Raw genomic sequence first — 12,065 nt, forward strand, 5'->3', positions numbered from 1 at the left:
AGTTGGATATCTGCAAGTTCCCGGGCTCCTCCCTTCAAAACCTGGAATAGTCTGGCGCTTTGTTCCTGCGGGTACAAGCCGCCTGCCGTCCATCTCGGCATCTTGTCCGACTACAACTTGCGACCAAGTGCTACAGCACAACCGTTGTAGTCTATGCTTTCTGGCCATTTTTTTTGTTTTCCGTCTGTCATCTTGTCTCTCCTCGCTCTCATCCGCTATTCCCGGGAGACCATTCCCAATAGATGCAATGAGTGAGGAACCCCAGTCCGGTTGAATGCACAGGTTCTGTGAAGCTTTCCAGGCCAAGAATATCCCTCCTTAATCCTCTAATATACACGAGCAGTATCCCGTGTGCAGGGTTATAATATGGGCATCGTCCCGTGTTGATCCTCTTGGCATCCTCTGTGACGGGTTCTTTGGCTGTTTGCTTGTTTTGCTCATTTCCTTTTTTTCCCATTGGTCTCGTCTCGCTCATCACCTCACCATCCTCATATATTTCTCGGCCTTTCTACCCTGTTCCCCCTCTCCTTTGTACTTTTCCCTAGCTCTCTCACGCACCTTTCACCACGCAAGTCAACATGCGGATCCGTCAGAGTCTTCTTGCGGCGGCCGCAAGCAGCGGCCTCATTTCCGCTGCCTGCAACTCATTCGAGAATCTCGTCGCCTTCGGTGACAGCTACTCGGACAACGGCCGCCTCAACTATTACATCGCACACCAAGGCAAGCCGCCGCCTCCCGGCACTCTTTCCCCCCAGACCAACGTCACGCCCAGCGGCGGCCTGACTTGGGGCCAGTATGTCCAGCAGAGTGCACCCGGCCTCGCCTTCTTTGACTACGCCGTCGGTGGCGCCGTCTGCTCCAACGAGATCACCCCCCGCTACTTCTCGAACATCAACCGCACCTTCCCCTCCGTCCTTGAAGATGAGATTCCCTCGTTCCAGGAGGACACTTCCGGAAGCCACTCGCTGTACCAGAACCGCACCGCCGACAACACTGTGTACGCCCTGTGGATCGGCACCAACGACATTGGCTTTGGCGCCTTTTTGAACGACGCGCAGACGGCTGGCACCAACATTACTACCTATGTGGACTGCGTCTTTTCCGTGCTGGACAGCATCTATGCCGCCGGCGGCCGCCGTATCGTCCTCTTCAACCTCGCACCGCTGCAGCTCGTACCCACGTACCGCCCCCAGAGTGCCGGCGGCGCAGGCGACCACCAGTACTGGGGCAACAAGTCTCTGTACAACGAGACCGAGTATGCCAACAAGATCCTGGAGTACACCGTCACCATCAACACCATTTTCGACTACGGTGTGCCCTTCCACGCTCTCGTGCGCCGCCGCTGGCTTGGCGCCTCCGTGTCCATCTACAACACCCACCAGCTCCTGACCGACATTTACAACAACCCGTCCGAATTCTTGGAGGCGCCGGCCAACAGCACCGGCTACTTCCACCACTGCGAGCCCACCAGCTCGCATAACTGCACGGATGCCGCGGGCGTAATCGATAACTACATGTTTTACGACGAGTTGCATCCCTCGCCCAAGACTGACTCTGTCATTGCGGAGACGTTTTTGGACGTCGTGGCTGGCGTGTCCAAGTACGGCACGACGTACCAGTCGTGAAAATGGAAACAAAATGCGGTAAAATAGGTGCTGGGAGAGTACTCTGTAGCTAAAAGATAACAGTAGGAAGTAGAGAATAAACTGATGCACAAAACGGGGTTGGACAATAACTGTTCTTGCTCGTTATGATGGTTCGTCTGTGTTACAATGTACTTGCCGTTTGGAGTCGCAGCAGCCCCGCTTTTGTTACGCTTGCAATTGGCTCACTTCCCATCTCCTGCTTCTTGCGCCTGCCCTCTGATTCGCAGGCGCACTGCTTGCGAACAGTCAACGCGGCGACGGAAAAACGGGCTGCCTGCGCGAAAATTCATCCAGCCCAGCCAGCGCTAGTACGCCTCTGCTTCGCTGCCTCTCCCTCGTTCGCACTTGCCAATTCGTGTCTCGCTCCTGCCACCACGAAACCTCCACACCAAGAGAGCCTTCTGTCACCATCCCCGCGCGCTGCACCGGCATTACGCCCTGTCTCTTTCCGCGCATATTTTTTGTCCTGTTTTCCCTTGCCTTTTTGCCTCGCTCCTGCCTAGTCGCTTGTGCTCCGTACCTGCCTGCGCTGTTGTGGGACGCGTTTTTCGCTTTCGCATTCAACCTCCATAATCGCTCTTGTCTCTCGTTCACGCAAGCCTCCCATCTCTCCTTCCCGTTTCACGCCCGTCTCTCCTCCCTTCTTCGCCCGCGGGCGTCATCCATCCCTCCTTCCCACGGCACCGTAGACCTGGATCCAGGCATCTCTTACATTTCTCGTGTCCACATCCTCCCTACCACACCAACCCCCATCTCCCCATCACCCCATCACCATCCACCCGGTTCCCCATCTCGTGGCCTGGCGCCCTGTCACCTGCTTGGCCTGTCATTGTCACCTGACCCTCGAGGCTCCCAATCGCATCTGCCATTGCTTATGCGCTTCGCGCTTCTTGGTTACCGACACCCAGCTTTCCCAGGGCTGCAAAAGTCCGATCGACTACCCGCATCAGCGCATCTCGCATTAGCCTGTCGACGACACACACCCGCGCTGTCCCTCTGGCTTATTCATATCTGCCGACGCCCTAGGACCTTTCTGTCTTTCGACGGGTTTTCGAACGACCCACACCCGCTCGCGGTTCACATCGTGCGCCTCTTGCATTTCGTATCTCGCCCATTTTCCCGTCTGCCGACTCTTCCACCCCTTAACCCTCAACTCCTTTTCAGATCAACAGCCATGTACCAACCACCCTACGGCTTTCCCAACCAAGGCGGGCCGGCCGCCTTTAACACGCCCCCTCCACAACAGATGCAGCAGCCAGGCCAGCAGGCGCCACCACAGCAGCAGATGCCGCCTGGCTCCATGCCGGGTCAGCAGCCGCAACAGCAGATGATGTACGCCCAGCAGTTTGGCATGCCGGGCGGTCAGTCGCCATTTATGCAAGGCGGCGGCAACCCGAATATGATGGGCACGCCGGGACCCGGTGGAATGATGCCAAGCCCCGGCATGCCGCAAATGGGAGTGAATGGGCAAAGTGAGTTGACGATGGGTGCCCCGCGTGGTAGCTTGTCCTGCTCCATCTTTCTAACGTTTTTGCAGTGGGATACCAAGCTCCATTTACCGGCTCGCCGTACGGTGTAGGGATGCCGGCGAGCGCCGGCCAGCCGCAGATGCCGCCGAATTTCAACATGATGGCCGTCGCGGGCCAGATGCCTGGGTTCCCAATGACGCCTCAGCAACAGCAAGTGTTTATGCAGCAGCAACAGCAACAGCAACAGCAGCAACAGCAGCAGCAGCAGCAGCAGCAACAACAACGTATGCAGCCTCCGCAGCAAGGTCCTGGTGGCATGGGCACACCGCAGCGGCCATTCAATCCCATGCAACAGGGCAGCCCTCTGTCCGGCATGCCCATGTCGCAGCAGCAGCAGATCCAACAGCAGCAGCAGCACCAGATCCAGATGCAACAGCAAATGCAGCAGCAGCACAAGCAGCAACAACAGCAGCAGCAGCAGCATCAGCAACTTCAGCATCCTCATCAGCATCCTCAACAGCACCCCCAACACCCTCAACATATGCAGCCTCCTCAGCACCCTCAACATGTCCAAAGTCCGCAACAACAACAACCGCCACAACAACCTCCGACACCATCCCAGCAACACATGCCGACTCCGTCCCCAAAACAATTGCAACATCAGCAGATGCCGCCGCACCAGTCTCCCCACCCTCAACAGATGCATCAACCTCAGCCACCTCACCCACAGCAGCAGCAGCAGCAGCAGCAACAGCCCTTCAACGCGATGCCGAGCCCCCACGGGCCGCCTAACGCGCAGCACCCGAACGGCCCTCAGCCACCGCTCTCGGCCGGCCTGCCACCCGGCGCATCCACCCCCCAGACACCGACATTCCCGGGCTCTGGTGGCCCCGTTGTTAACGGCACTGGCGCCACACAAGGCCCGCCGCTCAGTCCCGGCAGCGAATCTCGCGAGAAGGAGCTGTTCACTGTGCTGCTGAACATCAACCAAGAACTTCTCTATGAGTCGATCCAGCTCCGGAGCACCCAGGTTGCACTGAAGAAGGAGCACGCTGCGGAGGCCGGTGTTGAGGAACAGCCCAGCGAGACGACAGAGCCCGTGTCCGAGGAGGAAAAGCTTGTGCGGGCGGATTACATTCAGTGCGTTTTACCTTTGCCCCCAGCACTCGTCTCTATACGAAGCAACCACTAACCGTGCACAGATGTATGAAACGTATCCAATCCAACCTGGCGTACCTCGCAAGCTTAGCCGACAGGAAAATGACGGCCAACGCCGCCAAGGGTCCCAGCTTCCTGAGCGCGCCGAGTCTCAGTCTAACCTTCCGTCTTCGCCCGGCACCGCCACCGCCGCCGCCGGCTGGAGCTGATCCTGCCGCGCAGCAGACGGACCAGGACCCCAACAGCGACCGCGAGGAGCGGCTCAAGTACATTCGTGAACTCTATGGCAAGTTGCAGAGCTTCTATCCGGGAATCGACTACACACGGGAGCCCGCTTTTGCCACCCAGCCGAACCAGCCGAACCAGGCTGGTGGTGCTCCCAACAACCGGGCAGGGCCGGGTAGCACGCCAGGACCGCACGGCGTCAACCAGGGCAGCCCGCCGATGCACCGCACCCCGCAGATGGGCATGATGCAAGGGCCACCCGGTGCGCAGCAAGGCATACCTATGGCGTAGGGCGGGCCATATTGTGTATTTATGTAGTTGTCTGCGTGCGTGCGCGTGTTTGTGGTATCTCTCTTGTTTCTGGCGTTGTATGGTATATTTTTGTGTACTTTTTTGGTACGTTTTTGTTTTGCCATTGTCTCTCCGTCTGGACAGTTGGTTTATTGTTGTCCATTGAAGAACGACGAAGGCTTGGTAGTATCATTACAGGTCAATATCTCACGACAGCCCACCTTATGGTATGCAGTATTTGGAGTCGTCTCGGAGCCATCCTCGTATGAAAGGAATAGATTCGGCCAATTTGGATATTTCTGTCGGCCTCGCCATGGCATCTACGTATACGTATACGAAAAGAGCGCGAGTCTTTTCTCTACATTATTTGTATTCTTTTTATTTTAGTTCGTCGTATTCAGTGTTTGTGTAGATGCCTGTGGAGGATGCAGCGGCGCTTGCCCCGCTCCCGGCGTGTTGGAGGCTGGTGACTCTTGCCTCCCGTGGAGTCGTTAGAGACTAAAGTCGCGTTGCGGCAAAACGCGCCACTAACAACGGCACTAGCTTCAGGGGTAAGGAAATAAAAAGAACGTCACAAAAGCGACACAGTCCCGAACGTTCCTCGTCATACCACAAAGGTGAACCAAGACAGTCTGGCACTCCGTAGCCGCCCAGCCAGGCTCGCCAGACCCAACGGGGCCAACCCGCTCCTAGCAGAAGGCTGAACTTCCGAAAGCCACCAACAAGAATGTGCCGTTCCATCCAGGTCGGCCGTCGTAGCGTCTGACAACACTCCGTCGTATGGAAAATCGAAACGCGCAACAGACAATAGCAGGGTGCTTGATCTGAGCATTCGGGGGGAGGAGCGAGGTGGCCAGCAAACATCTTGGGTGACAGTTGTGTCCTGCAATTTCTTCACCGTTTCTGTTTTGCCAGTGGAGGGCCGTATTCTAGCAGCCTGCTCTTTCTAACACGAAAGACAAGAACGATGCGACACACCAGATCCTGCCTGCATATTTTAGTTTGTTCCTGCATGAATATGGGAAATGGCAGGAAGCCCAAAATCCAATGACAGGCAGGCGCGGCCCAAAAAGCTGGGATAGCAAGGCTAGACCACAACAGCACACATGACCACTACGACACAGAGGACAAGAAAATCACCCGTGTATCTGACATGTACGAGAGTCCGCTGTGGCCAGGCCTTGGACCAACCGGGCAGGCATACGAAGTAGAGTGAGATCGGCGCGTGAGATGGCCCCTGGAAGTCTTAGCTAGCGGTAGTTTAGTGCTCCGTGGTGGCCGGTGCCTGCATTCCTGTGCATGGTCGTGCCTTCCCTTTTGCCTCTGACTGCTCTCTTTACCCTTCCCACTGCTTCAAAGAGCCCTTCACACACCCCTTTTCCTCCTCCCACCCTGCTATTATTGGCCCCCGCTCTGCAGTTCCTCTCCATCGTTAAATGAGCTCTTGCTGCATACAGTAATTAGTAGCTCCATTGCGACCGCCCCATTGGACACGCGAAGGCGGGAACAACCTCACAATCGCTCCTTCCCTGCCCCATATTGACTATCTCATTTTCTTCGTTGACTTTCCTCCGCTTCTCCTGCCGACCAGGGGGTAGTTCTTTCAGTCTGATTTGGGTTTTCGTCCTTTGCTCTTTCCTTCCTCATGGTGTGAAATTTTCTATTCTCGTGTCCCTCATTGTAGCTCTTTGTTGATTGCTTTGTCTTCACTTTCTTTCTCACCATTCCGCCAGAACTCGGGCCATCGTCTAGTCGCTTTCCGCCGTCTCAGTTTCAGTTCAAGCGGAACACGCATAGAGAACCTCCCCCTTTAAACGTCCTACCACTTTCCGTACGACACCTTAATACGACTTTGTTAAGTCGCACGACATACGCTTCTCGTCTCCGCCGCGTTCATCCAGGCGTCCTAAACGGTGTGGTTGTTTTGTTCGATTTGTGGCCCATCCGACACAGCCCATACGGTGCACGATACTTTGCTTCACAGCACGACAGCGAACAATCACGATTCGCCGTTGGTATCGTTCTCGCCGGGCCGCTTCTGGCCATATCGGACGTCGACACCAGAACCATTTTTGTTTGGGATTTTAGTGCAGCACCAGGGCTTGTCTCCCTGTTACCCGCACGCTGTCCTCTCTCCCTTCTCCCTTCGGCCCTCGATGCACATTGCTGCTCGCGCAGGCATTTGAGGGGAGGTAAGGGGGACGAAGGCCCTTGAACCAACAAACGCGATTCTTGTACCGGCAACTTGATTAGGGTGAAAAGAACACTCGCGGCTCTTGCAGCTTTTGTGTACGACTCACTCGACGACCGACGACCTCACGTCCAACGGTCGTGTCGATATGCTCAACATGGACGCCGACACCGCAGCCGGGGACCGGACGTCCACACCAGAAACGAAGCATGACCTGGAGGTGGCCGTTAGGAGCGAACACAGCGTCCCTGATGTCACACCAGAAGCAGTACAGAAAGTAGAATCGGAAGAACATGAAGAAGAGGAGGCTCCAAACGCCACCGTCGCACAAAACGTGTCTGCCTCCACAGCCTCAGCACCCTCCGACTCGACAGATGCATCGCCAACCGATTCGGACGACACAGACGACGCAGACTCCGCAGACGACACACAACATGAGCCCACATCTCCATTAATACCCGGTAAACCCGCAGAGGAGCTCGACGACGAGATGGTGACCACAGAAAGCGCTTCTGAGGACCACACCGCACCCGGTGTTGCTCCTCGGTTGGACGAACACGACTCGTTGGTTACAGTCCGCCTGTCCGAGCCGCCCGTTCTGAGTATCAACACGCACAGCACAGCGTCTGGAGCGTCCACAGGGGCAGCGGCCGAGGACGCCAGACCGTCTACACCCACCATGGCACGGAGCCAGAGAGCCACGATGCCCACAGTGGCCGAGAACGAGTCAGACAGCGATGACAGCAGCGAGGACGACGAGGACGTGAACTGGGAGCAGCTTCAGCAAACCGAAAACGAGGAGTCCAATGGACAAAATTCCGATAATGTACGACCATGTCTCTCCTCGACCGTCAGTCCGTCCTTTTCTGCTAACATTTTGTGTACAGACTGCCATGCTCCTTGCACGACTCGAACAAGAAAACGCAAAGCTCGCGACAAATCCCAAAAGCATCCGGGTTCAAGTACGTGACAGCGCGCAGCAGTCGCCGCGCCGCGTTCGTCCGGTTTCTGTTGCTCAGCTCCGCGATATGGTCCAGGGGCCTACACCCGCCGCACTACGCTACTCGATGCTGCCTCCACCGCCGATGACCGATCTTGAATTCTACGCGGCCCTCGTCCAGGACTACCACCAGACGGCCGCTCGTCTACCAACATTACTGTCCAATAAGATACGCAAGGGTATCCCACCTCCGTTGCGTGGTGTTGTTTGGCAAGGCATGACCGGTGCGACACGCGACGCAGCGCTGCTCGACCAATACGAGCGATTCTGTGACGCGACCAGTCCCTATGAGGGCATCATTGGCAAAGATCTCGGCCGCAGCTTCCCCGGTGTAGACATGTTCCGCGAACCCGACGGAGACGGACAACGCATGCTGGGCCGTGTACTGAAGAGCTACAGCTTGCACGAGCCGCGCATCGGCTACTGTCAGGGGCTCGCGTTCCTTGTTGGCCCGCTTTTGATGCACATGCCAGACAGAGAGGCTTTCTGTGTACTTGTCAAGTACGTTTTTTCTTCTTTTTTCTTGTCGTTGTGTCTATTTCATCGACGATGCGAATTTTGTTTATCGCAGTCGTAGGTGGATTGGGCAGTGTTGGTTTTGATAAGCTGCATGGTCTTATGGTGTTGCGTTGCATTTTGATACTAACGTCACGTTTTACAGACTCATGGAAAACTACGATCTACGGAGCTCCTACATGCCAGATCTGGCAGGGTTGCACGTCCGAATCTACCAATTCCGCGAACTGCTGCGCAGCACGCTGCCGGAATTGTCGTCCCATTTGGAAGATTTGCAGGTAGACCCCGCTGCTTACGTTTCACAATGGTTCCTCTCGTTTTTCGCTGTGACGTGCCCCCTGCCCATGCTGTTTCGCATGTACGATGTAGTCTTTGCCGAAGGCGCGGCTGAGACCATTATGCGGGTGGCTCTGTCACTTATGCAGAACAACCAGGCCCGTTTGCTAGCGTGCGCAGAACTTGAAGATGCTATCCAGCTTTTGCTCTCGCGAGGCCTTTGGGACTGCTACCACTACAACGCAGACGAGTTTGTGCTTCATTTCCTCAGTCTATCCAATGTGGTCAGCAGAGACCGGCTGGCTTCGCTTGACCAAGCGTACCGCGAGGCACAGATTGCCAATATCAACAACCAAACCGACGCTAGCAGTAATGCGGACCGCGCTTCAATCATTAGCACTATAGCGTCTCGCTTCTTGGGCCGTCTCTGGACATCCTCGTCTTCTTCCTCATCCACGCCTGTGGCAATAACCGCAGCAGCTGCGGCTGCATCTAACCCGCCGCCTTCAATCGACGAGTCACCCTCTCTCTCAAACTCCACCAACGACCTCGCTTCTTCCTCTGGCCTCGCCTCTCCGACCAGCGCATTGTCGCCCCTTACCCAACCGCTGACCCTCAACGCGGGCCTCAGCGCACCGCCGCTGCGACCCCTGAGCTTTCTGCAGCGGAGCTCATCAAAACACAGCATCGCCTCTACTGTCAATTCAATGGAGGCGGCTTCGCCTGCAGCTGGTCCGTCGTCCTCCGCAACCTCCTCCTCCTCTTCGTCTGTCTTAAGCTCTACCTCGACAGACGCAACATCACTCTCGCGCGATTCTTCCTCAGACATCACCGCATCCGCCAAGAATGCATCGACTTCCAACAGTGCCAACAACAAAAACTCGGACAACGACCGTTATCTCCACAGCCAAATCGAAGACCTTCTCACAGCACTCAGCGACTTGCAGCGCCAGCATGCTCTCACCACCGACCAGTTGCAGCGAGAACGAGAGGAACGCAGCGACGACCAGAAGGCAGTGCAAACCCTGCTACGTAACCTGCGTGAGAAGAGTACAAAGAAGACGGTAGCCGGGCCCATCAAAAAGGCGCCGGTCACCTTTGGTGTACAGCTGCGTACAACTGAACTAGACGACACCCCCGTTGCATCCAAGAGCACGACAGCCACACAATCATCCGATATTGAGCTGTCGATGCCTCAAGATGAGCTTTTTGCGCTTCTCGAGCCGGTGGAAGCCCGCTTCTCTGCAAAGGTTGACAACCGACGGTCGTCGGTGCCGCAGACCAAGTCCCAGCTACGCGACGAGCTCGGGCGCGCAAAGGAACAGCTGGTCAACGAGCTTGCCAAGGGCCAGGACCGCAACCGGCAGGTCAATGAGATGGAGCAAGAGCTGGCGACCATGAAAGACCAACTGCGTGACAGCCATGCGCGTGCTCGTGTGCTGCACCAAGACAAGCAGCGGTTGGAGCGCCAGATCCACGACCTGCGGACGCGGGTGGCCTCCGAGGCTGCCTCTGCCGCGGTCGCAGCTGCTGCCGGTGCGGCGCGCATAACGCACAGCAATGGTGCCGATCTCTCCAGTAGCAGCGGTGCTGAAAGTACGGGTGCCCAAGGAATCGCCGATGCCGCGACGGAATGGTTTGGCCGTGCTACAGGTACTGGTGCCGGTGGCGGTACGCCTAGCAAGGCCGGTGCTTCTGGGGGCCTGCGCGAGCTTAAGCTTGGACGCAGCAAGTCCACTCCAACACAAGCTTCCGGGCCCGCTGCAACAGGACCGCCGCCAGCGACCAACGCCTTGTCCATGTTTGGTGGCAACGGCAAGCGGTCGTCGTCACTTATCGTCCGTGGAACAGGACGGCGCGAGTCCGTCTTTGGTGGCGGCATGGGCAGTTACCAGAGCGGCAACGAGGACAGCATGGAGCAGCAGCAGGATGCTCTTGTCCTGGAGCTTGTCCAGGCCAAGACATCCGAGGCTGTAGCCCGCCAGGAGGCCGAAGAGGCGAAGCAGAAGCTCGAGAGCTTGCGAAAGGCACTGGGCCTGTCGGCAAACGACATGGCATCCATGTTGCACAATGCGAGAAACTCGGGCGGCGGAGCAGCTGCCGCCACGGCAGCCACCGCGGCCAGCACGGCAGCTTCGGCAGCCATGGGCGTGCTGGGGAGGCTGACCACGTCAATGTCGGAGAGCAACGCGCACGCAACCAGCACAAAAGCCGTCGCTGCCACTGCACCCGCCGCGGCACCTGCCACCAACACGACCTCGTCGTCCGGCTACGGCTTTTTCGGCTGGAGACGCTAAAACAACGGCGGTAACAGCCGTGTTCTTATTCTTCCTTTCTTGGTTATGTGGTCTGGCTAAGGCAAGGCTGCTACTTCTTATTTGGTTTCTTTCTTTTCATCTGCTCTAAATTGGCACATGCACACACAGCATATAGCATTGGTCGGCGCAAATACGTACACACGTACACATTATTGACTGCCTGTCGTCAATAGATACCACCCACGAAGTACATACATACGTGGAATATTTGTCGTTTTTGAACACTCCATCGTTGGAGCCGTACGACAGAAAAGTACATAAAATACAATACCTAATAATATACTCTGTCACTCGTGTCCTTCTTCCCTGCGGAGTCAGTAGCACTCTCATTGTACATTGTACGCAAGACACGCAATCCCTCTGCATCCGGGGAACTGTCTCACGACGACTATCCAAGGACGACCATCCCAGGACAAAAATGCCCGTCTGACAAGTGGCCGGTCTCAGCCGTCGCCCGACTGTCGATACGTCCAAATGGTCGCGTGCATTCCAGGCGATGTCTTATCCCGCAGAGGCGCTAGTGCTGGCTAGACGCCTGGATCACATGCAAGCTGCCGCCTTAGCTTGAAATGGTTGCGAAAGGAAATGACGACACAGAGCACCGAGTTGTGCAAGCATGAGTTGTCGGCTCCTGTGCGGCGCAGTATTTTATAGTGCAGCAGGTAAAATGGCGTAAATTTGTCGCTGTAGTCAGTAGAAGAACGAACCATTGACCATTCGAACAATAGGGGCTGGCGAGACAGACCAGGCCTGCGGATAAGATGCCTGTACGAAATATAGAATAAAGGCCTGTAAAACATGGTGCTTTCCTTCTGCGTCGCACATTCGGTCCAGGTCTCCCAGCGACCAAAAGCGGGCTCAGCAGCCCCACCCAGGCTTGAGTGATACCCACAGTAGCGGGTTGTTACTGGCTAGCAACGCCTATCAACCGTCAATCCGGTTGGAAACAAAGGCGAGCTTTTTGCCGTTGTGCTT

General features: G+C 56.4%; 3 protein-coding genes across 3 annotated transcripts; all 3 read left to right on the plus strand.

Annotated features, from left to right (window-relative positions):
* Window positions 1-578: 578 nt before the first annotated feature.
* On the plus strand, window positions 579-1,625 carry SPSK_01840 (GDSL lipase/acylhydrolase family protein; the record flags this gene model as incomplete). Its single annotated transcript, XM_016728740.1, has 1 exon — window positions 579-1,625. The coding sequence occupies one exon, from the start codon at window positions 579-581 to the stop codon at window positions 1,623-1,625; it is 1,047 nt and encodes a 348-aa protein (XP_016589982.1).
* Window positions 1,626-2,820: 1,195 nt separating this feature from the next.
* On the plus strand, window positions 2,821-4,789 carry SPSK_01550 (uncharacterized protein; the record flags this gene model as incomplete). Its single annotated transcript, XM_016728459.1, has 3 exons — window positions 2,821-3,118; window positions 3,184-4,255; window positions 4,318-4,789. The coding sequence occupies 3 exons, from the start codon at window positions 2,821-2,823 to the stop codon at window positions 4,787-4,789; spliced, it is 1,842 nt and encodes a 613-aa protein (XP_016589983.1).
* Window positions 4,790-7,137: 2,348 nt separating this feature from the next.
* Window positions 7,138-11,069, plus strand: SPSK_01384 (GTPase activating protein (Evi5); the record flags this gene model as incomplete). The annotated part of the gene is made up of 3 exons (XM_016728299.1): window positions 7,138-7,806; window positions 7,868-8,481; window positions 8,642-11,069. The coding sequence occupies 3 exons, from the start codon at window positions 7,138-7,140 to the stop codon at window positions 11,067-11,069; spliced, it is 3,711 nt and encodes a 1,236-aa protein (XP_016589984.1).
* Window positions 11,070-12,065: the final 996 nt, after the last annotated feature.

The sequence above is a fragment of the Sporothrix schenckii genome (assembly GCF_000961545.1).
Source record: "Sporothrix schenckii 1099-18 chromosome Unknown Cont42, whole genome shotgun sequence".
Lineage (NCBI taxonomy): Eukaryota > Fungi > Ascomycota > Sordariomycetes > Ophiostomatales > Ophiostomataceae > Sporothrix > Sporothrix schenckii.